This window comes from Maylandia zebra, linkage group LG2 (genome assembly GCF_041146795.1).
Source record: "Maylandia zebra isolate NMK-2024a linkage group LG2, Mzebra_GT3a, whole genome shotgun sequence".
In the NCBI taxonomy this organism is placed as follows: domain Eukaryota; kingdom Metazoa; phylum Chordata; class Actinopteri; order Cichliformes; family Cichlidae; genus Maylandia; species Maylandia zebra.
In genome coordinates this window covers 10,581,088-10,607,130 of record NC_135168.1, presented here as the reverse complement: position 1 = coordinate 10,607,130, position 26,043 = coordinate 10,581,088, and the positions used below count along the sequence as shown (strand labels likewise).

At 41.4% G+C, this 26,043-nt stretch overlaps 2 protein-coding genes across 2 annotated transcripts in view; both read right to left on the bottom strand.

Moving 5' to 3' along the window:
• LOC112432752 (NLR family CARD domain-containing protein 3) overlaps window positions 1–26,043 on the bottom strand; it is a 75,293-nt gene that overhangs the window by 41,007 nt on the left and 8,243 nt on the right. The window lies entirely within an intron of this gene.
• Window positions 4,615–25,522, bottom strand: LOC143413418 (uncharacterized). Its single transcript, XM_076876445.1, has 5 exons — window positions 25,479–25,522; window positions 25,178–25,351; window positions 20,007–20,186; window positions 18,119–19,411; window positions 4,615–4,648 (listed from the first exon to the last, which is right to left on the bottom strand). The coding sequence occupies exons 1-5, from the start codon at window positions 25,520–25,522 to the stop codon at window positions 4,615–4,617; spliced, it is 1,725 nt and encodes a 574-aa protein (XP_076732560.1).

Genomic DNA, 26,043 nt, shown 5'->3' with positions numbered 1-26,043 from the left:
CTGAGCTGGATGCAAAATACCAGGGAGACGAGAGAGCGAACCGGGTTGCCAGTCTTAAAACAGATCTACTGAGGCAGCAAGATTTCTCCAAGAAAGCAACCAAAGAGAATAATGCAGCAGTCGGAGCCACGTGGTTAGTGAGATGATTGCTAAAGCAGGGAAGCCATTCACAGAAGGTGCATTTGTCTAAAAGTGCATATTGCAGGCTGCAAATATAGTCTGTCCGGGAAAGAAAGGTCAGTTTAGCAACATCAGCCTTTCTGCCAACACCGCAGCAGATCGCATTTCTGACCTGTCAAGTGACATTTATGACCAACTGTGTGAGAAAGCCAAATGTTTCAGTGTATACTCAGTCGCTCTTGATGAGACCACAGACATCACCGACACTGCCCAGCTCCCAATGTATGTCCGTGGTGTTGATGACAGTTTTGAAGTGATGGAGGAGCTGCTCACAGTAATTCCAATGCATGGCCAGACCACCGCTCAGCAGATATTTACAAGCTGTGTGATGCCATTGAGAATGTTGGTTTGCCATGGAAGAGGTTTGTTGGAATAACAACAGATGGAGCGCCATCAATGACAGGGAGGAAACATGGACTGGTGGCACAAAACAAACTGGAAGAGGAAGGCGTGGAGGAGGCCATTGCTCTGCACTGCATCATCCATCAGCAGGTCCTTTGCAGCAAATGCCTGAAGTTTGACAATGTGATGTCTATTGTTGTGAAATGCATCAACCAAATCAGATCCAGGGGCTTAAAGCACCGAAGGTTCTGTGCTTTTTTAGAGGAAATGGAGTCAGAATATGGGGATGTGCTCGACTTCACTGAGGTACGTTGGCTCAGCAGGGGAAATGTATTAAAGAGACTTTTTGAGTTGAGAGCAGAAGTGAAGCCTTCATGGAGAAGGATGGAGTTAGTGTTCCTGTGCTAACTCATCCCAAATGGCTCATGGACTTAGCTTTTCTTGTTGATATGACACATGAGCTTAATGTACTGAACAAGACGTTACAAGGCCAGGGGCAACTTGTCAGTGCTGCCTATGACAACGTGAGAGCATTCTCCACAAAACTGGCGCTCTGGAAAGCTCAGCTCTCTCAGACAAACCTTTGCCATTTCCCAGCATGCAAGGCACTCGTGGATGCAGGCACACCATTCAGTGCTGACGAGTATGTTGATGTCATTTTGAGGCTACAGGAGGAATTTGATCACAGGTTTGCTGACTTCAAGACACACAGAGCCACCTTTCACATTTTTGCGGACCCCTTCTCCTTTGATGTGCAAGATGCCCCTTCTGTGCTTCAAATGCAGCTCATTGAGCTGCAGTGCAACTCTGAACTCAAAGCAAAGTTCAGGGAGGTGAGTGGAAAAGCAGACAAGCTTGGACAATTTTTGAGAGAATTGAGCCCTAGTTTCCCTCGGCTTTCCCGAATGTTCAAGCGGACCATGTGCCTTTTTGGTAGCACATACTTGTGCCAAAAGCTCTTCTCCACTTTGAACTTCAATAAGTCCAAGTACAGGTCCAGACTTACGGATGATCATCTTCAAGACATACTGAGGGTCGCAACTGCTTCCTTCCTCCCTTTTTTAACCATGCCTTTATTGTGGAAAACCTTTCCTTATAACAATATGAGCAGCTAATGCTAATTTGATGTGAATTAGCATTATATTAGTGAGGAGTTAATGTTAAGTAGGCTACCATTAGCAGCTAAAGCTAATTTGAGGTGAATAAGCATTAGTAGCTTATGCTAATACCCTTTTCCCTTGTGTTATAATGATGTGAGACGTTAATGCTAAATAGGCTTCCATGAGTGACTCCTTTCCCTTGCATTATAAAGATGTAAAGAGTTTATGCTAAGTAAGCTGCCATTAGCAGCTAATGCTAATACTGTTTTCCCTTTCTTTATACAACTTGAGCAGCTATTGCTAAGAAGGCCACTTTTCTCTGCTAAGGATTTGTGTGACCATGATGGAAACTCTGATAAGCTAATGCTGCTAAGCTAATGCTGTTTATGGGCCCTGTTAGAATCAATATTTCAATCTCATTCTGTTGTTTGAGAACAATAACAGAAAAATGTGCACTTCAGAACAAATTTATTGTGACTTCAGCTGTGAATGTACAGTTTGTTATTATTTAAGCTTCCATTTACAAATGTTAGCTGACACTTTATTAGGTACACTGGTATCTATATCAGGTACACCTGTGACCTAAATGTTCCCGCAAACAGACTCCTTGGAGACCCCTACATAAATATCCATGAACTATCCAGCTAGACTAGTGTGTCTGTCCCTGAAAATATTCCTGCATGTGTGATTGTTCATGTGTCATCTGCCCGAAACAAACAGGAAGTGAGTGAAAGACACAGGAAATGTTTCCAGCTCTTCCTCCTCTATCAGATTTTCTCTCCATACCTGAGAGTGTCCAGTCTCCAGCCTGGATCCTTCAGTCCAGCCGACAGCAGCTTCATTCCTGAGGGACCTGGATGATTGTAGCTCAGGTCCAGCTCTCTCAGATGGGAGGGGTTGGAGCTCAGAGCTGAGGCCAGAGAAGTACAGCCTTCCTCTGTGATCAGACAGCCTGACAGACTGCAGACACACAAAACAACAATCTATCTGTCAACAGTTGTTTTCTCTTTGTCACAATAACATCTATCCATTTACATCCATTCAATGTAACTTTATTTATAAGTGACAATACCCAACAGACAACAACAGTCATCTGAAGCTGTTTAACAGTGTAAGGTGACCGCCTCCACTGTGAGCAGCACTTGGTGATGGTGGGAAGAAGAACTCCCTTTGACACAAAGATCCTCCCAGTGAAAACAGGCTCCAGGAGGAGCATCTACCATGACTGGTTGCAGGGTGAGGGGAAAGAGAAGAGATGAGCTCAGAGAGACAAGAACAAAACAGAGAGACAAAAGTTAAGGACATGCAGTAGTGACATATAAAAGCATCAGGAGTGAAAAGAGGGGAGAAGAAAGCAGAGCATCATGGGAAGTCCACCAACAGCCTGAGCCTATAGCAGCATAACTAAGGGATGGTTCAGGGTCACCTGATCAGCTCGAACTATAAGCTTTATCAAAAAGGAAAGTTTGAAGCTGATCGTCAAAGTAGAGAGGGTGTCTGTCTCCTGAACTCAAACTGGGAGCTGCTGCCACACCCAGTCCAACATAGCCAGGCTTTCTTTGCTGCTCTGACAAAACCTCAAATCCCAGTCAGAGATGATGAGCATCATCACAGTGATGATCATTTCTCTGTAACCCAGGCTTTCTGCTTCAGGATCTGTGCACGCTCACAGAACAAGGAGACCTTTAAACATCATTTCACTAAATGGATGGACTGAGCTCAGCCTACAGATGAACTGGTGCCAGAGATCATAAAGAACATCAAACAGTCAAATTCAACACTTTAATGGAAATATGAGATTAATGCTGCAGACAATCATGAAGCTGCTGAATTCATGAACATCAAGAATGCAGCGAGTGGTAAAATAAAGATTTGACCTCAGTGTGCTCAGTGTTCCTGTCTATTCCTAACATATTCCTAACATGATAGCTGCACTTTAGAGCTCTAAAACTGGAACTGACACATGTTTAAACTCTACATGTTACTCAGTACATTCAGTTCTGACACTCGCCCACAGTCCAACAAAGGAAACATGGAGATCACATCAGTTTGTCACCAAAGTCTAATTATTAGGGCAACTTAACCTGTTATTATCTCGTTAACTCATTAACTGATTAACGTCAGCAATTATTTTAATCACAGTTTTTAAAATCATGATTATTGTGAAAGTGCTCACTGGCTCTGAATATAACAGCCATGGGTCACAGGAGGGATGTTGATCAGTGCTGGCTTGAAATGGGCATCATTATGCGTCTCAGCCAATGGGAGCATTGAGGGTGGGCCTAATACTACTGCAGCGCTCACATGACCCAGGACAGAGAGAAAGGGGCGGGGACAGAAACATGGAGACAGGTACAGATCTTTGACATGTTCATTTTAAACTGCTCCAGGAGGCAGTGTTGATACAACTAAAGTTATCTGTTGTTGAAGAAGTCGGTCTGAGGAACGTTCTTAGGATCAACAAATGACGGCATGTATGAGCCTCAAGACGCAGCATCACAAGAAGAACACATGAGCTGTAGAAAAAGGAGAGACTACGAAAGCCACGGTGTTACAACATGAACCAGCTGTTACAGATGTAACACATGAGCTGCTATTAAACATGATGTATTTCTCAGTGTCCTGTCTGTGTGTGAGAGACAAACAGCCTCTGTATGTGTGTGTAAATACAGCATGAATATGTAGAGGACATGTTTGTGGATATAAGTAAATGAAAGCTCTGCGTCATTTGAATCTTCTTGTTTCTGTTGCAGGTCTGTGACTGAACTTCTGGGAGGAGAAACGTTGGTTTCATGCTCTGTGATTCTGTGTTTTGTCATCTCTCTCAGGTGATGGACAGCTCAGATGATGACCCCGCCTACGTGGTCAAATTCAAGTCTACATTCAGAACAGACCTGGAGACACGCAAGCAAAATGCCAACATTGTATATGTGAAAACTGCTGCTGGAGCCAGATTCAAGGAGCTCAAGTGTTTACCCAGATCTTACTGAACTTACTGCAGGAACAGAGGGTTGTTGGAGGGAAACCTGTGGAAGCAACAACATCCGAGCCACCAGAGAAGAAGTTGGCCCTGTTGGTGCTTCATCAGAGTGTGAACAGGAGGAAGACTCAGCTGAGAACAGTGTGGTGGATACAGAGCAGAGCCCACCATCAGTACAGAGGCCTGTCCATTAGAGTGCTGCTCCAACATGCAGCACATGTACTTGGCCACAGCTGCAACATCTGTACCTGTGAAAGCTTCTTCTCTGTTGCTGCTCATATTGTGCAGAAGAAGAGAGTTTCTTTATCATCAGAAAATGTCAATGAGCTTGTGAGTCTTAGCAGCTGGCTCGGTGCAGAGGAGGAAGAACATGTCAGTCAGAGGAAGATAAATGCAGTTCATGTTGTCAACTCAACCTGGACTGTTGAAAGAGTTTTTCTTTGTCTGGTTTCTGACTGAGATTCTCCAAAGGAAATCCAGCACAAACACACACTTCACACACTCAAAGTCCTGCACAGTAAATGAGCTGATGAGCGTTTGTGCTGCTGCCTGATAACAGAACAATAGTTCTGCTGCTTCCTGTTCTGGAAACACACATTTATAAATGTTCACTTGCTGTTGATCAAAGGTATGTTGGTGGCTCTGGACGCTGAGGGAACTTTGTAAAAAACTAGATCAAATGTTAACGTCCTGGCAGAGGCAAAGAACTTTGATTTGATATTTGATTAGATTCATGTTTCAGCTCAGACTGACAGAAATATTTGAACTGCTGCTGTGTTAAAGGGAACACTGCTGTTAGAAAGCACCTGATCTGTTTCTGCACACTGAATGTTGCACTTCTCATACTGCAGTACTATTAAAATAAGTACACAATGCACTACTTTTGAACTCATGATTGAATGTTGCTGTAACAAAGCCATTAATGTGATTCAAAGTGTTCATGGTTTCCCAGCACAACAAATGATTGCACAAGTGTGACTGATCCACTTTCTAATGTGTGTGTAGCCACACTGTGTGTCACTGTGTCACAGGTGAGTCTGTGTGTCCAGGTTCTATGAGGACAACAGGATATAGTGACTGAGTCCAGCAGCTTAAAGTCTGACTCCATCCTCCATTTAAATAACTCACAGCAACAACTGAATAGCTTTGCCTTTGTGTAGCTGACACTTCATTTTAATGTCCTTCTATTCTGGTTCATCTGGTCTCAGTTTCTATAAGCACACAGGTTTCATCAGGACTCTATGACCTCAGTAATCTTTGCTGGGCCTTAATGCTCTGAACAAAGCTGCACAGCACAAGACTAAATAGAAATGAATCAGTCTTTCATTCTCACTGCTGTTTGACTTCAGCTCTCAATGTCCCACCATAACCCATGGAAAGAATTACTGTCCATCCAGGCTGCTGAACATGAAGCTGAAGAAGGTGGAGTATTGTGAGGGCTGATGGAGATGATGATGAGGAATCCAGGAGCAGTGGGTGGATGGCAGCATCAGCATGAAGGATCAGTGTGAGAACACATCATCATCCACAAAGGAAACCAGTCTGAGTGTCTGACGCTCTTGTTAGAAAGACGCAGTCCCAGCAGTTAGCTTGTCTGCTAGTTAGCTGAGAGCTAACTCACTTGTACATTGAATACCAAATGTGTAAACCAGGGGTGTCAAACATATGGCCCGTGGGCCAAATCCAGCCCTTGACATAATTTCATATGTCAAATATTGATGAATTTTCAGGCTTGCTGATAATTAATGTGAGCACGGCTGAGGTTTTATTCTGATGAGCAAACCATGTGGCCAAACACTTTAAGAGACAGACTGGGATCATACCATTATGTGAAAGAGGACGGAAATGTCCCATAGACAGCAAGGGTAGTGGTAGAGACCAGTACACAGAGAAATGGGAGCTGTACTGAAATGCAAGCATGTCAGGAAAGAGTGAAAAGGCAAAATGAGCAGCATCTGGCTGCATTTCAGTGATATTGGAGACCACAAAGCTGAGTGCAACATTTATACAGGAGATATACAGGAGACGCTGAGAGCAGAACTGATAAAATTAGGAGCTGGCTAAAGTGAGACCCATTTTTATTTCCACCCATTTTCCACTGTGGAGGACAAAAGGTTTCAAACTGGTCCAGGTCTTAAACCTCACGTGTTCTTCCTAATAGCAGTAAATGGATAAAAATAAGGCTTTTATGAAAACACTGAATAAAACTTGCTGCCTTTAAAGAGACTAAATGTACAGTTCAGTATTGAATCCTACATAAAATAAACTATATATAAAGTGTGTCTGAATGGCAGAGATGCAGAAATATGTGCATGTAGCACAGAGCCACGGCTCAGTGTCTGAATGAGTCTCACAGACCTGAATGTGCTGTTGAAGCCATTTATAATTATAATGTCATTCTTTACTCGTTTGATCTGCTCCTTACCACAAGCCACCAGACGTAGAAGGTTTTGGACTTTTAACTATACTTTCTGAAGTTTTACAACTTTTCTTACTGTTAAAAACCTTGTTATGGCCATTCATGCTGTACAAAGTAATTAGACATGTGTGGTATCTACAGAAATGTCAGAATCTCAGCTAAAAGTTCACAAAACCATCTCAACAACCACCAAACAGCTGAAACAGCAGGTGAACAGATCACACAAAAAAGATGTAAACACAAATCCCCCTGATCATCTGTTTTTTAAACATGAAGTGTAGTTTTGGACGTTCATTTACTGCTGGTTCAGTGAATTTTGGTTGGACAGTGATGAAACCTGCAGCCTCAGAATCTGTGAGAAGTCTGCTTTCAGCACCCAACAGCATTGTTGTGTTGTGTGCTGTGGATCCACCTCTGCAAACTCATCACTGTTTTACCATCATGTTTCTACTTAGACAACAACAAAGGAAGCAGTTCCCAGGAACTACTTCCTGTCTTGTTAACATAAGAGTACGTTGCCCTCCAAAGCACCTCCACTTCTCCTCTTATTAGAGGACTGCCTTATTATTAATCTGCTAATTCTGTCAGTTGATGAAAGAAAAATGCTTGATCTCACCTGAGAGTTTCCAGTGTACAGTGTGGACTCTTCAGTCCTTCAGACAGAAGCTTCACGCCTGAATCCTTCAGGTTGATGTTACTCAGGTCCAGCTGTCTCAGATTAGAGGTCTGAGAGCTGAGACCTGAGGCCAGAGCTTCACAGCTTCTCTCTGACAGGTCACAGTGACTCAGTCTGAAAAATAACAGATAAACAATTACAAAAATAAAACACTTCTGTTGAAGCGTAATGAGATACTATTATATTTAGCAATATTTCATCTTGTTTTGTCAGGAAACTGAGCACTGATGCAGAGCAACATGTGGAGAGAATCAGAGGAGAAGAAGTGAAGAGAGAACAGCAGTAAAACAACACTGAATTGTTCAGTGTGCTTTTGATATCAACAGAATGTGTCAAATTTCTTTATTTTGTATTTGTTTTAGTAGAATTGATGATTATCACTTAGATAACAACCACAGGCCAGGTCTAAATTGCACTTTGGTGACAGTTACACCCAGAAATATTTCAGAAACGTGGACAATTTGTGCTCCATTGTATTCAGTATTGAACAAACTGAGTACCGATGACCACTTAATATTTTTGATATTTTATTTGAGTTGTTCCACCTGATCTGTGTTAACTAGAATAAACATTTAAAAGCTAAAGCTATGATCACATATGTACTTACAGAGCTTTGTTGGAGGCTTTGACCACTGGCAGCAGCCTCAGAAGAGCCTTTTTAAAGGCTCATGTTCTCACTTAGATCACTTTATAGCTGTATATCTCAAATTTCTGTAAAGTTATTTATTTCATATTCTGTATAGTTTTTCATATTTATATCCTGTTCATAGCCTGTACATAGCTTTTACTCACTACAGCCTGTACATACTTAGTTAAAGAATATTCACAACATACTTCATACCGTGTACATTATAACATACCATAATAGACCCATTTCTGTAATATACTTACATATCTATACTATTGCTAATATATATTGTAATATACCTATATCACTAAAGCACTTCTGGATGGATGCAAACTGCATTTCGTTGCCCTGTACCTGTGCATGTGCAATGACAATAAAGTTGAATTCTATTCTAATTCTATTCTATTCTATTTATTTCTACTTACATTTCATTCTGGGAAAAATGGGGATTACTTTGAAAACAGAAAGTATTTTTCCCAAAAATCAGCCCTGGATTAGTAAATCACTCCAACATGTTCTCAGGCAGAAGACGCTGTCTTGTTATGAGGGAGAGAAGAAAAGCAGCTAAAATCAGGTGTAAAAGTAAAGCAGAGCATGAGCTGAATAAAGGACACTCAAGGCTGGCTTGGAAAGGAATGAAGTCCATGGTGGGGATGCAGAACAAGGAGCAAAGATGAATGTGATGCTGAATCAGCAGAAGACTTGGACTCATTTCATTCCCGCTTCTTTATTTTTATTGACATTTTAGAATCACTATACAATACCATCAACTTCAGCTATCTTTCAGTACATATATTTTTTTCTTTTTTTCTATATTTAAACAACTAAAATATCCATACAATAAGAATGAAAGAAGAAGAAAAGAAAAAGAAGCAAAACAGGAAACAACAAACAACATAAATAAAAAATACATAAGGAAAAAGAAAAAGGAAAGAAAAATAAATAAATAAATATAGGGAGTGTGTTTTTGTTTCCATTAATGTAACTAATTTTTCCTCTAGTCTTCTAGTAGTTAACAAAGTCAAAATCTAACGCAAAAGCAAAAACTAATTAGTCTGCCTTCCTCCATTACCATACATAAAGCTGTTAATCCTTTATATGTCCAATCTTTGAATCTGGTGTCCAATTTATTTGGAGCAAAATGTGTGTCATATGCACACCACTTAAGAACTGCTATATCCTCTTATAGTTTATATTCTTTTATTACTGTTTCCCAAATTTTAAAAGTCAACTTGATCCATGGATTTTCAATAGTTTTTATTGAATTTTGCAAGCTTCTGTCTGCTATAATAGCTTATATGGGGATGGAGGTCAGACTCTCCTCAATAACTTTCCATTGAGCGTCATATGAAGGATTACATCAGCATATCATAGGCCTTAATTGTGCTGCCCAATAATATTCCCTAAGAGAAGGTAAGCCCCACCCCCCTTTTCCTTTGTTAAGTTGTAGGGTTTTAAATCTAATTCGGGGCCTTTTTCCTTGCCATATGTATCTTCACAAAATTTTATCCCATTCATTAAACTGTTTCTGGTTAATTTCTATTGGTAATGTTTGAAATAAATATAATAATTTAGGTAGAATATTAATTTTAATTGAGTCTATTCTCGAATATAAACTTAAATATGGAATTAGATTCCATCTCGCTATATGTTCCTTAATTTTTTTCTGTATTGGTAAATAATTTCGTTCTAATAGTTCTGTAAGATCCTTAGGTATTATGACTCCTAGATATTTAAAGTACTCTGTTTGCCATGCTAATTGATACTTATTTTTAATTTCTTCTGATGGAATATAGTTGTACTTAAGCAATTGTGTTTTACTCATATTAACCCTATATCCAGATAGTCGACCAAAGTATTCAAATGATTGCATTAATTTAGGTAAAGAGTTTGATGGTTGACCCAAAAATATTAAAATATCATCTGCATAGCAGGCTAATTTATGCTCCTTTTCATGGATATGAATACCTTCTACTTCTTTATTTTGTCTTATATATTGAGCCAATGGTTCCAGATATAACGCAAATAATAATGGTGAGCACGCACAGCCCTGCCTTGTTCCTCTTTGCAGCTTAATACTATTTGATAGGTAGCCATTAATTTTAATCCTTGCCGTAGGGTTATCATAAAGTGCCTGTATTGTCTTAATTATATTTTCGTGAAAGCCAAATGTATGCAAGACTCGGTAAAGAAAGTTCCAATTAACTGAATCGAATGATTTTTCTGCATCGATACTGATTACCATTGCTTCTATTTTATTCTTTTGAATATGATTAATAATTTGTAATGTCCGTCGCACATTATCTTGTATTTGGCGCTCTCGAATAAAACCTGTTTGATCATTATGAATTAGATTAGGTAAGAACTTTTCTAATCGTCGAGCCATGATAGATGTAAACAGCTTGTAATCTGTATTAAGAACACATATTGGTCTATATGACGCACATTCTAATTTATCCTTGTTTTCTTTTGGGATGGCAGAGATAATTGCTTCTTTCCAGCTAGAAGGTACTTGAGCCTTCTTTAGGATCCAATTCATTGTTAGAAGCATCACTGGTATTAATTCTTCTTTTAGCTCCTTGTACCATTCTGCCGTATATCCATCTGATCCTGGAGATTTATTTCTGTTAACTTTACTTATTGCTATTCTTAGTTCCTTTTCTGTTATATCTTCAATCAAAGTTTTATTCTGTTCTTCATTCAGTACTGGTAAATCAAGAGAATCTAAAAAACTGTTAATTTCAACTATACTACTCTCTGTGTTATTAGCATACAGAGTCTTATAAAATGTTTCAAATGCACTCTGAACTTCTATTGGTTTATTTTTTTATTAGTTTTGTCACTGGATGTTTAATTTTGTGAACTGTATTATCTGCTATTTTCTTTTTTAGTTTCCAGGCTAATACATTCATTGCTTTTGATCCTCCCTCATAATACCTTTGTTTAAGAAACATTGATTTTTTTTAAATTTCATATGTGGTCAAATCATTTATTTCATTTCTTGCTTTCCTAATTTCCTCCAATATATCCTGAGATGTTTTTCTTTCATGCCTTTTCTCTAATTCTTATTTTGTAGCTCTTCTAATTTCTTATTTCTCATCTTTTTCTTATAAGAGGATATTGCTATAATTTTCCCTCTCATGACAGCTTTTAAGGCATCCCACAGTATAGGACGAGACACCTCACCATTGTCATTAGTTTCCATATAGAAGTGAATCTCTTTCTTAATTTGTCCTTTAAAGTGAGGATCATTCAGTAAGCTTGAATTTAATTTCCAATTATTGAGTTTTGGTTGCACGTTTAAATCAACAGACAGGTATACTGGTGCATGATCGCTTAACTCTATTGCTCCAATTGCACAAGTGTTTATTTTATCTTTATTTTTCCCAAAAGTTATGAAATAATCTGTTCTTGTGTATAACGAGTGCGGTGAGGAAAAATAAGTATAATCCCTTTGGTAGGGATGCAAGTCTCTCCATATATCAATTAGTCCCACCTCCTTCATCAATGTATTTATATTCTTAATTAATGTTTTAGTATTCTGTGCTTTTCTATTGGAAATATCTAGCTTTGGTTGTAGATGTATATTTAAATCTCCTCCGCAAATTAGGAAACCTACTGTCTCTGTTACCATCACATCTATAATTTTCTTAAAGAAATAAATATCGCTTCCAGGGGGTGCATATATATTTAACAACGTGACTGGGTTCCCCTCAATGTTTCCCCTTACCAAAATATAACGTCCCTCTTTATCACTTATCTCAGATATTTTTTCAAAGAGTAATTTGCTTGATAACAGGATAGCCACTCCTCTCCTTCGTCCAGTTTTATAGGAAGAGGAGAAACTGTTGTATAACCCATTCTTTTCAGTTTTTCATGCTCCTTACAGTCTAGATGGGTTTCCTGTAGATACACTATTTGTACTTGTTCTTTCTTCATTTTAGTTAAAATTTTATTACGTTTAATTGGATTCGACAGGCCATTTACATTATATGATATGATTTTTACCTTATCTTTAAGCATACCCTTCCTATTTGAATATTATTAATGTAACAACGACATGTACCATCAGACCACTCCCTAAACATACATAAGCAAACATTAATATTAACATTAAAGCTGTATAAAACAACAGCTACAGAAATAAGCTTTATTTGGTCAAAGAAAAAAAAAAAAAGACTTCCAACTGTGGGGTCCCCGATATGACCCTAAGTAAGCCCCGATAAAAGAGGGGGCTTCGAGGGGGGCCTCTCTCACCTCTATGTGAGACAGGGCCTTCCTTAGCCAGCAGGCCAATGTCCATTCTACTAATAGCATAGGTAGCACGTCCGCCTATTTTCAATTTCTGCATTGCCACTTCAGTATATTATTTCGAGATAAGAAGTCTTTACCAGTGTATATGGCTATAGCTTGATTCCAGCTTTGATATCATTGATTTCAATGAAGAGCTTTGTGATTGTAGCAAAGGGCTGGTAGCTCTGAGAGTCCCACTGATGAGGAGTTTGTGAAGGATCGCAGTTATCTAAAGAGCTTAGAAAAAAAGGCATCTGGACTTCTTTAAGTTTTTTGAAGACGTTTCGCCTTTCACCTCTCATCCAAGAAGCTTCTTTATTTCTAGGGTCAAATGGTGGAGAGTCCCAGATTAGCCTGTGTACAAACAGACTTCAGCCATATGAGAGTGAGTGTGAGTGAATGAGAGCACACACAGGACACTCTGATCTCTGAATGTGTGTGACGCAGTGAAAAAGAGGATTGTACTGGATATACTGTGACTGACAAACAGAGTTTAAAGAGAAAGGTGTTTGGATTAAAATGGATTATGCTAAAGTGAACGTGCTAATGAAATCTGAACTGACTGAAATGTGAAGTGAAGATTATTCAGATGTAAAAGAGAGAGAAACTGATAATAAGGTGGGGCTGGAGATCAGTGAAGGGCATGTAAACACCTGATTGGTTGAGTAGATATCAGATCGACAGTTTCACAGTTTTCCCTGTGGATTATAACTTTAAGAAGATGTAACATTCATCAAGGAATCCTGCTCTCCGGATTATTTCCATGAACACTGAGCTGGATCACATCTACAGTGCTGGAAGTGCCCGTCTCACCACCAACCTCTCTGTGCACATTCACTTTTCAACCCTTTGTGAGACACTAAAGGTGTAAATCTGAGTATTTATCTATGTTAGGGCAAACACCTCTAATAGGTTGGTTTAGTCTTTCCAAGTCATATCTTCCCTTAGATCTGCGGTCCAGGCTCCTAAAATCATCCTAGTTTTACAAGCACTACAATCTAGAGGAGAGCTGCACTAACAGGTGTGACTGATGAGATCTGACCTGCAAGGATACTCATGTTTATGTGTATCAGGACAAGCAGGGAAGACCTGGACATCAACTCTGTCAGGCTGCCTGAGTCCTCTCACCCACATCAGCTCAGAACTCTGCATTATCTACTGAGTCAGACTCAGAGGATCAGGGATCAGAAGTTCTACAAAGAGTAGAACCAGACTTCCTGTATAGAGGTGTGTGGGCCTACTGATCCACAGTGTCAGCACAACTTTCACATCATATTCATCTCAGCACAACTAAAACATGTGACTGACCTCAGAGTTTCAAATCGACATCGTGGATTCTCCAGAAGAACACACAGCTGCTTCACTCCTGAATCCTGCAGGTTGTTGTAGGTTCCACTCAGGTCCAGCACTCTGGGATACGAGGGGTTGGACTTCAGCGCTGCTGCCAGATAATCACAGCTGATCTCTGACAAACCACAGTCCTTCAATCTGAATAAAAAATGAAAGATGTAAGTTTATTAGACAAAGTGTGAGCTTGAAATCATTCAGTGTTTCATCATCTGTTCAGAGCTGAAGAAGGTTCAGAATGTAGAAGTTTAGAAAATGGAAACTCCAAACAGCTGAAGCCAACAGGAAGCAGCTTCAAACAAACAAGAGAAAAAAATGAATTTTTCACATTGAAGTCGTACATTTATCATAAAGTTGTCAAGTTTTGCCGTGTGAAATAACAAAACTGAACAGGAATCCTCAGAGTTGAACCCTCTGCACAGAGGTTCAGGTTCCTCTTCAGGTCCCAAAGTGCAGAACAACAAGGTTTCAAACAGCTTCGTTCCAGCAGCATCAGCCACAGAAATGCAGAGATAATTCTTTGGATCTCTTGGTTGTGTTGTATGATGCTGTGTTTGCATATCTGGTGTCTGTGTTGCTTTGTGAGGACGGATCATTTACTGCAGCTCCAGATAAACAGAGCTGGACCTGAACCTGGTAGCTTCACTTAGAAGACACTTGTGACGGGAACGTCAGGTCAAAAAAGTGCCCCTCCGACAGCCAAACCCATCTGTTCTCTGATTGGATAGTTACATTTGTGATTGACATGACATTGACCAATCAGATGAAAGGAAGAAAAATAGGGTCAAAATTCGTACTTGTAACTTGCAGGTTTTTTTTTTGGCTAAGTCCACACACAAATCTTTTTTACACACACACAAATCTTTTTTACACATACAAATTTTTTTCACGCACACACAAATTCTTTTTACACACACACAAATCTTTTTTTACACACACACAAATTCTTTTTACACATACACACAAATCTTTTTTACACACACACAAATCTTTTTTACACATACAAAGTTTTTTTCACGCACACACAAATCTTTTTTACACACACACACAAATCTTTTTTACACACACACACAAATCTTTTTTACACACACACACAAATCTTTTTTACACACACACAAATCTTTTTTACACATACAAAGTTTTTTTCACGCACACACAAATCTTTTTTACACACACACAAATTCTTTTTACACATACAAATCCTGATTTACAAGTACAAAATCTTTATGACCACATTTTGAGCCCATACAAATGTTCTGCAGACGAGTCCATGCGCTCACAACAAAGCTCAGTGTGGACGACGCTGTGCACGCTCCAATGCTGATTGGTTAGAAAGTGGGCGGGAACAGGGAAGAGAGCGACAGCAGTGTTCAGCACAAACACGAAGGACCAAAGAAGAAGAACATGACAAGCTCAGATGGAGGCTGCAGTGGACACTTTTCATTGTTTTAACATTCGCTTTCACTTCAGCTTCACCAACAACAGCACAAGCAGAGCAGCCCACTGACTGCGTGGCCGTGACGGCGCCCCCTGGTGACTGTAAACCACTACAACATGTAGACGGCCGTCTGCTGCTCATTTCTTTGCCACCATCACAGGAGCTCTTTATCATGTTCTACACTCTCATTGGTTCTTTGTGTGCTTGTTTTTTACAACAGTAGTCATTGTGATTGTTCAAAGAAGACAGTCAGCTGTGACTAAATGCAGCTCCTACAGCAGTGATTGGAATAACTACTGAAGCTAATCCAGTATCAAAGCTCAGGAATCAGCAGCTCCCACCTCGTTTTCTTTGAACAACTATTTTTAGCTGCTGTGTTTTTGTGTTTCTGCGGACCTCAGACATCCTGCTGCTCTGGAGAACTGAAGCTCTAAAGGCTTCAGCCTTTATCTCCAAGAAACAAAGCTGATCATGGAGACCCAGCAGGTCAGCTGATCTGTGGACAGCACCAGCATCTTTAAGTAAGTCTGAGAGGTGAGCAGTCTTTGGAAGCCTTTACTGTCTGATAGTCTCAGAGCAGGATTTGGATCATTATTTGGCTTTTCTTCTATTATTATGTTTAGTTTCTGCTTCACAGATATTCTCTGAGATGTTCTCTGAAATGTTTCCCACTGTTGGACAAACTTTCACAGTTTCTTCATAAAGGAGATCTCCTGTGCAGTCCATCTGCCTCATAACTTTTGCACTGTCCACTTCCTGCTGTGACAAAACAAATTTCCCACGTGTGGGACTAATAAAGGTTATCTTATCTTATCTTATCTGTGATAATATGTTAAACACTGAATCATAATCATAATCAGAAAGAATCAGAAAGGGTTTATTGCCAAATGTTGAGCAGGTTTACAACATTAGGAAATTGCTGCGGTGCTTCAGTGCAAACATGCTGTCATAAAAAATATAAAAATAAGAATAAGAATTAAAAGTGCTAAGTACATAGATATATACATGATATATACATGAGTGCAGGTGGTGATCAGTGCCAAACATGGAATGATGCAGTGAACACAGCGTAGGGTCATGTGTTAGTGGCGGGGACAGTCATATGGTTATTGTTCATGAGTCCAACAGCAGAGGGGAAGAAACTGTTCTTGTGGCGAGAGGTTCTGGTGCGAATGGACCGGAGCCTCCTGCCTGAGGGGAGCAGGTCAAACAGACTGTGTCCAGGGTGAGAAGGGTCAGCTGAGATCCGAGCTGCACGCCCCAGTGTCCTGGAGGTGTACAGGTCCTGCAGAGATGGGAGTCTGCAGCCAATCACCTTCTCAGCAGAGCGCACAACACGCTGCAGTCTCTGTTTGTCCCTGATAGTGGCTCCAGCGTACCACACGGTGATGGAGGAGGTGAGGATGGACTCGATGATTGCAGTGTAGAATTGCATCATCGTCCATGTTGGCAGGTTGAATTTCTTCAGCTGCCTCAGGAAGTACATCCTCTGCTGGGCTTTCTTGATGACGGAGGTGATGGTGGGTTCCCACTTCAGGTCCTGGGTGATGGTGGTACCCAGGAAGCGGAATGAGTCCACAGAGGTGATGGGGGTGTCAGACAGGATGATGGGGGGGGGAGTGGAGCTGTGTGCTTCCTGAAGTCCACAATAATCTCCACTGTCTTCTGGGCATTCAGCACCAGGTTGTTGTGGCTGCACCAGGACACCAGACGTTCAACCTCCCTCCTGTAGGCAGACTCATCCCCGTCAGAGATGAGTCCAATGACGGTGGTGTCATCTGCAAACTTGATTAGCTTGACAGACTGGAGGGTGGAGGTGCAGCAGTTGGTGTACAGGGAGAAGAGCAGAGGAGAAAGAACACAGCCCTGAGGGGAGCCGGTGCTGATGGTCCGGGAGTCCGAGACATTCTTTCCCAGCCTCACATGCTGCTTCCTGTCCGTCAGGAAGTCAGTGATCCACCGGCAGATGGGATCAGGCACATTCATCTGGGAAAGCTTGCCTCGGAGATGGTCTGGAAGGATGGTGTTGAAGGCAGAGCTGAAGTCCACAAACAGGATCCTGGCGTAGGTTCCTGGGGAGTCCAGATGCTGCAGGATGAAGTGTAGGGCCATGTTGATGGCGTCATCTACAGACCTGTTGGCTCTGTATGCAAACTGCAGGGGATCCAGGAGGGGGGCCGTGAGGGTCCTGAGATGGGAGAGAACCAGGTGCTCAAATGACTTCATGACCACAGATGTCAGAGCCACGGGTCTGTAGTCATTTAGTCCAGTGATCCTAGGTTTCTTGGGGACAGGGATTATGGTAGAGGACTTGAAGCAGGCAGGCACATGACATGCCTGCAGTGAGGAGTTGAAGATGCCAGAAAACACTGGGGCCAGCTCGTTTGCACAGTGTCTGAGGGTGGCAGGAGACACGCCGTCTGGGTCAGGAGCTTTTCGAGCATTCAGACTCTTAAACTGCTTCCTCACATCTGCTTCATGAATATGAAGAGTTGTGGTGGGAGGAGGTGGTGTGAAATCCTCTTTTGTGTGGGGTGAGGGGAGGGGGGTGTTGTAGGTGAAGTGTTTGAAGGTGGTGATGGCTCTATGGAGGGGGGAGAGGTGGGGGAATGAGTGTCCAAAGTGTCTCTATTGTTGGGGCCGTTGGAGGTGTGAAGGCTGCCTGATGGCTCGTCAAAACGGCAGTAGAAGTCGTTGAGGGTGTTGGCTAAGAGCAAGTCATCAGTGGAGTGGGAGGTTTTAGGCTTGTAGTTGGTGATATTCCTAAAACCTTTCCACACAGAGGCCGAGTCATTCTCTGAGATCTGCTGCTGCATCTTCTCAGAGTGCTGATGTTTAGCAACGTCCACTTCTTTAGTGAACCTGTACTTGGCCTCTCTGTAGCAGTCCCTGTCTCCGCTTCTGAACGCCTTTCTCTTTTCCAGCCACAGCTTTTTGAGTTTAGGAGTAAACCAGGGTTTGTCATTGTTATAACTCACCCTGGTGCGTGATGGCACAATGCTGTCCTCACAGAAGTGGATATAGGAGGTGACAGTGTCCGTAAACTCGTCCAAGCTGTTAGAAGCAGCCTTCATTGTGTCCCAGTCTGTGGTCTCCAAACACGTGCGAAGCTCCTCCACAGCCTCGTTGCTCCACAGTTTTTTAGTCCTCACGACAGGTTTGGAGAGCTTCAGCCTCTGTCTGTACGCGGGGATTAGGTGGATCATGACGTGGTCAGAAAGTCCGAGTGAAGCGCGGGGCACCGCGCGATAGGCCCCGCTGATCGTGCTGTAACAGTGGTCTAATGTCCTCTCCTCTCTGGTCGGGCATTTAATATACTGCTTGTATTTCGGAAGCTCATGGCTCAGATTGGCTTTGTTAAAGTCCCCAAGAGCAATGATGAGAGAGTCCGGGTATGTCCGCTCCGTGTGGAGAATCTGCTCTGCGAGTGCGCACTGAGCTGCCTGCGCATCCACGTCTGGTGGGATGTAAACAGCGGCCAGGATGAATGAAGCAAACTCCCGCGGAGAATAAAACGGTTTGCAGTGAATAAAAAGGTATTCCAGAGAGGAAGAGCAGTGCTGAGCAATCACTGTTACGTCTGTGCACCAGCCTCTATTAATGTAGAAGCAGACACCTCCACCTTTGGTCTTACCAGAGAGAGAGGCCTGCCGGTCCGCGCGCAGCAGATGAAAGCCCTCCAGCTTTAGCGTGCTGTCCGGGATGTTCTCACTGAGCCACGACTCCGTAAAACATAAGACACAGGAGGAGGCAAAGTCTCTGTTCATGCTTCTCATCAGGGCCAGTTCGTCTATCTTATTCCTGAGTGAGCGTACATTGGAAAGGAAGATCCCAGGAAGAGCAGTTCGCAGTCCACATCTCCTCAGACGCACGAGTGCGCCGGCTCGCTTACCTCTCTTTCGGCGTCTCACTTTCCTGGTCAGAGTCTGCAGTAAATCTGCCGCAGATGCGACAAATATTGGAAGAAAATCCACAGGTGTAGTAGTCCTGTAGTTAAGAAGCTCTTCTCTGGTGTAAGAATATCCAGAGGGGTGCCCAGACACAGAAGTTATGCACAGAATTATGATTCATATCTGAATGTACTGACTGTTAATTATTGATGAGAACATAATCAGTAAATATAAATATGTTTGAGTTTGGCTTTGATGAATCAGAATAAAAGTAATAAAATAATGATTTTAGAGACAGGCCTAACTCAGGCCAGCTGACAGCCTGTGTACAAACAGACTTCAGCCATATGAGAGTGAGTGTGAGTGAATGAGAGCACACACAGGACACTCTGATCTCTGAATGTGTGTGACGCAGTGAAAAAGAGGATTGTACTGGATATACTGTGACTGACAAACAGAGTTTAAAGAGAAAGGTGTTTGGATTAAAATGGATTATGCTAAAGTGAACGTGCTAATGAAATCTGAACTGACTGAAATGTAAAGTGAAGATAATTCATTATTTACTGAGTCAGACTCAGAGGATCAGGGATCAGAAGTTCTACAAAGAGTAGAACCAGACTTCCTGTATAGAGGTGTGTGGGCCTACTGATCCACAGTGTCAGCACAACTTTCACATCATATTCATCTCAGCACAACTAAAACATGTGACTGACCTCAGAGTTTCAAATCGACATCGTGGATTCTCCAGAAGAACACACAGCTGCTTCACTCCTGAATCCTGCAGGTTGTTGTAGGTTCCACTCAGGTCCAGCACTCTGGGATACGAGGGGTTGGACTTCAGCGCTGCTGCCAGATAATCACAGCTGATCTCTGACAAACCACAGTCCTTCAATCTGAATAAAAAATGAAAGATGTAAGTTTATTAGACAAAGTGTGAGCTTGAAATCATTCAGTGTTTCATCATCTGTTCAGAGCTGAAGAAGGTTCAGAATGTAGAAGTTTAGAAAATGGAAACTCCAAACAGCTGAAGCCAACAGGAAGCAGCTTCAAACAAACAAGAGAAAAAAATGAATTTTTCACATTGAAGTCGTACATTTATCATAAAGTTGTCAAGTTTTGCCGTGTGAAATAACAAAACTGAACAGGAATCCTCAGAGTTGAACCCTCTGCACAGAGGTTCAGGTTCCTCTTCAGGTCCCAAAGTGCAGAACAACAAGGTTTCAAACAGCTTCGTTCCAGCAGCATCAGCCACAGAAATGCAGAGATAATTCTTTGGATCTCTTGGTTGTGTTGTATGATGCTGTGTTTGCATATCTGGTGTCTGTGTTGCTTTGTGAGGACGGATCATTTACTGCAGCTCCAGATAAACAGAGCTGGACCTGAACCTGGTAGCTTCACTTAGAAGACACTTGTGACGGGAACGTCAGGTCAAAAAAGTGCCCCTCCGACAGCCAAACCCATCTGTTCTCTGATTGGATAGTTACATTTGTGATTGACATGACATTGACCAATCAGATGAAAGGAAGAAAAATAGGGTCAAAATTCGTACTTGTAACTTGCAGGGGGTTTTTTTTGGCTAAGTCCACACACAAATCTTTTTTTTACACACACACAAATCTTTTTTACACACACACACACAAATCTTTTTTACACACACACACACAAATCTTTTTTACACACACAAATCCTGATTTACAATTACAAAATATTTATGACCACATTTTGAGCCCATACAAATGTTCTGCAGACGAGTCCATGTGCTCACAACAAAGCTCAGTGTGGACGACGCTGTGCACGCTCCAATGCTGATTGGTTAGAAAGTGGGCGGGAACAGGGAAGAGAGCGACAGCAGTGTTCAGCACAAACACGAAGGATCAAAGAAGAAGAACATGACAAGCTCAGATGGAGGCTGCAGTGGACACTTTTCATTGTTTTAACATTCGCTTTCACTTCAGCTTCACCAACAACAGCACAAGCAGAGCAGCCCACTGACTGCGTGGCCGTGACGGCGCCCCCTGGTGACTGTAAACCACTACAACATGTAGACGGCCGTCTGCTGCTCATTTCTTTGCCACCATCACAGGAGCTCTTTATCATGTTCTACACTCTCATTGGTTCTTTGTGTGCTTGTTTTTTACAACAGTAGTCATTGTGATTGTTCAAAGAAGACAGTCAGCTGTGACTAAATGCAGCTCCTACAGCAGTGATTGGAATAACTACTGAAGCTAATCCAGTATCAAAGCTCAGGAATCAGCAGCTCCCACCTCGTTTTCTTTGAACAACTATTTTTAGCTGCTGTGTTTTTGTGTTTCTGCGGACCTCAGACATCCTGCTGCTCTGGAGAACTGAAGCTCTAAAGGCTTCAGCCTTTATCTCCAAGAAACAAAGCTGATCATGGAGACCCAGCAGGTCAGCTGATCTGTGGACAGCACCAGCATCTTTAAGTAAGTCTGAGAGGTGAGCAGTCTTTGGAAGCCTTTACTGTCTGATAGTCTCAGAGCAGGATTTGGATCATTATTTGGCTTTTCTTCTATTATTATGTTTAGTTTCTGCTTCACAGATATTCTCTGAGATGTTCTCTGAAATGTTTCCCACTGTTGGACAAACTTTCACAGTTTCTTCATAAAGGAGATCTCCTGTGCAGTCCATCTGTGATAATATGTTAAACACTGAATTATGATTCATATCTGAATGTACTGACTGTTAATTACTGATGAGAACATAATCAGTAAATATAAATATGTTTGAGTTTGGCTTTGATGAATCAGAATAAAAGTAATAAAATAATGATTTTAGAGACAGGCCTAACTCAGGCCAGCTGACAGCCTGTGTACAAACAGACTTCAGCCATATGAGAGTGAGTGTGAGTGAATGAGAGCACACACAGGACACTCTGATCTCTGAATGTGTGTGACGCAGTGAAAAAGAGGATTGTACTGGATATACTGTGACTGACAAACAGAGTTTAAAGAGAAAGGTGTTTGGATTAAAATGGATTATGCTAACGTGAACGTGCTAATGAAATCTGAACTGACTGAAATGTGAAGTGAAGATAATTCAGATGTAAAAGAGAGAGAAACTGATAATAAGGTGGGGCTGAAGATCAGTGAAGGGCATGTAAACACCTGATTGGTTGAGTAGATATCAGATCGACAGTTTCACAGTTTTCCCTGTGGATTATAACTTTAAGAAGATGTAACATTCATCAAGGAATCCTGCTCTCCGGATTATTTCCATGAACACTGATCTGGATCACATCTACAGTGCTGGAAGTGCCCGTCTCACCACCAACCTCTCTGTGCACATTCACTTTTCAACCCTTTGTGAGACACTAAAGGTGTAAATCTGAGTATTTATCTATGTTAGTGCAAACACCTCTAATAGGTTGGTTTAGTCTTTCCAAGTCATATCTTCCCCTAGATCTGCGGTCCAGGCTCCTAAAATCATCCTAGTTTAACAAACACTACAATGTAGAGGAGAACTGCACTAACAGGTGTGACTGATGAGATCTGACCTGCAAGGATACTCATGTTTATGTGTATCAGGACAAGCAGGGAAGACCTGGACATCAACTCTGTCAGGCTGCCTGAGTCCTCTCACCCACATCAGCTCATCAACTCTAAACAGGAATGAGCAGCTCATTTCAAAATAAAAGGTTGGAATTGTAAAGAAAACAAACAGAGCTCATAAACTGAAACTGATTTCATTTTTTCAGCTGGAACATTTTAGTTGTTCCTTTTTCAATACATACATAATTATATTTACAGTAAGTCTTATCATTCCCCTTTTCCCTGCCAGTCACCGCCAATGTTCCCTCTAATGTTTCATGTGTCTGAGCGAACACACAAACTCCCTGAGCGTCCCTTGGACCTCTGTGAGCAACAGCAGACGTGTGCACTGTGGTCACGCCAGCATCTTATCCATCCAAGTTACACGGTTTATTAAAGTAATCAAATTACAGCATTTACATTTATGTTAGACTACTGTTAATTAACTGCTTTAGCCCACTTACAATGAAAATTAAAAACAACCTTGTTCATGACCTGTAGCATGTTAACACTATTGGAAGTAAAAATAACTTGAACTCCAATTTTGAAAACACAACTTTATTTTTTCTATTTTTATAAAGCTCTGACTTGTATTATGAGTCTGTGGTCTGGGAGAGAGTCTGTAACTCTGTCTGCAACATACAGGATATAATGACCAATGTTGGGCAATTAATTATATAGTTACTTCTTCAAAAAAGTTACTGAGTTTTGCAAACAACAAAGTTTGTTGCAATAAATACTGAATACTATCGTTGTTATAAACAACAATACTATTCAGGAAGAAAACCAAACATTGCAGATATTTTATCATAACTCTGGTTTTACGCGGCCGATCAACACAATTTAAAAACTGGTATAAAGTCCACACTTTTTCCCTCAGTTGCTCCGTCTGTCCTGGTCACATCTCCAATGGTTGTACACGTTGTCATTAACGTGGCTTCACCTCATCATCAGCCACTTTGCTCGCTATAACACCATTGTCGGCACATAAGGACGCTGTCATAGCCTGTCAGCGACGTTGATTAGCTGCGTATATACGAATGTGAATCGCGTGATTGGCTGGACTATGGGATAAGGTGGCATCGTTCTAATCCCATATAGGAGCAGCCAGTCACTGACTAACACTGCAAAACAGAATTGTTGAAGATTTAATTTTTATTTCAATTGAGATTTGATTTTTTTGTGTGCAACACAGATTTTCTGTGTGCAGAGACCGTGCCAGCAGCGCGCAGTTGCACGAGCGCAGCTTATTGGGAACATTGGGCACCACCACAGTTCACTTCAACAAAACTTTACTTCAGATTTGTTTTCATGTTTTGATCCAGTGATGAGAGCCGTTTCCCCCATGTCCAGTCCTTGTACTAAGCTAGGCTAAACATGTCCAGGGCCTGTCTCTGTGCAGCTTTTAATCTGATGTTAATAAGGTAGAAATGGAGGAAGAAGAAAATGACTTCATCAATCAACATGCAGCTACCAACCCAAATGGTGAGGTGGTGGTTAGTTATTACTGTCGTTTATGATCCCCTACATTATCCTACATTCAAATATATTCTCCAGCTACAATAGTGTTTGTGTTCCTAAAAGGATTTCATGAATGTGTTATTGTTCATGTCACATCTGTATGAAACAAAGAGGAAGTGAGGTTTATCCTTCATGTTCCAGCATGTAAACCTGAGATCTGTGTGGAGCAGCTGACCTGTACGATGTGCTCAACACAAACATTATTTACCATCAGTTACTGTGTGACTGAACCACGTGGGTGTATGAAACATCGCTTTCAGTTTTAATAGCACATGGCAACATTCAGACGTGAATCTATACAGTAACACTTTGATTTGTTACAGTGAGGAGACTGATGAAGGGAACGATGAGGGGAAACTAACAGCAGCAACAGAAACCAGGAGACAAAGCTGAGGTCTGGGTTCCTCTATGCTACACACAGCCTCCTGCTCCTGGACTTTAGAAAACACATAAATGTCTCTAAGTACACTTACTTCAGAAACTCTATCAAACTAATTACAAGTTTACTTCAGCTTTAAATTACTCACAACATCAGCACACATGAGTAAACAAAGTAACTCACAGCTACTGTTCAAGTTTAGTCATCTCTAATACAAATATACCTCATTATTATGAATCTCACAGCTACCTGCTCATTGAACTGAACTATAATTCTGTTTTACCATTAAAACAAAATATGTGACTGTAAAAAATGTTCAGACAGTAATTAAGAATCTCCTAAGCAATCCAAAGATAAAGAAAAGTTCACCTGCCAATTCTATAAAGCTTGGTTGTTTATACAATAATATCATTTAATGATATGTTTGGATCCTGACCTGAGAGTTTCCAGTGTACAATGTGGACTCTGCAGTGCAGCAGACAGAAGCTTCACTCCTGAATCCCGCAGGTCATTGTTACTCAGGTCCAGCTCTTTCAGACTAGAGGACTGGGAGTTGAGAACTGAGGACAGAGCATCACAGCTTCTGTCTGAGAGGTTACAGCCACTCAGTCTGGAAGAAAACAAACAAACAATTAAATCAGTCAAATGAAACATTTTTAATGCCAGCATGCAATACAATTATTGGTTAACTAAATAGCTTCATTAAAACACAACTCTTCTTCTATAGCAGCACTTACTCCTTGTAAGCGCCACCTGCTCCACCATCTGAGTCAGAAGACATGAAAACAAACTGTAAATCTAGTAGAAACATGATTGGAAATCTTCTCAGATCCATTTGTACATTTAGAGCCTGATCCTGAAATATAGCAGCACGGACATTCACAGCAGCAAAGGGTTCTTGCTGATCTGAGCTGGCTTGGCCCTGGCTTATTGAAGATTAAAGAAAGCGGAATCAGCTGTTCAAACCCCCACAAGGCTGCCCGCTGTGACTGAAACAATGGGACGGGTCGTGACTTCTCAAAATGGGCTCATTGAACGCAGCACGGATAAGATCTTGAAGAAGCTCATGGCGGTCGTGAGTTTTCAGACTTTGCTCTTTGAGCACAAAACCGATAACCTCTGGGAGAAGCTCGTGGCTCTCCAACGGGAGATTGAGAGACGAGTGACGGACTGTTAGATCAGCTGTGAAATTGACATGCAGTTGTTCGCACCAAAGAAAGCCACCATCATCTCATGCGGCTAACATACCAGCGCCAGCTGTGGTCTCAAGGCTGGAGCTGAACAAATCTCACCCTGATAACA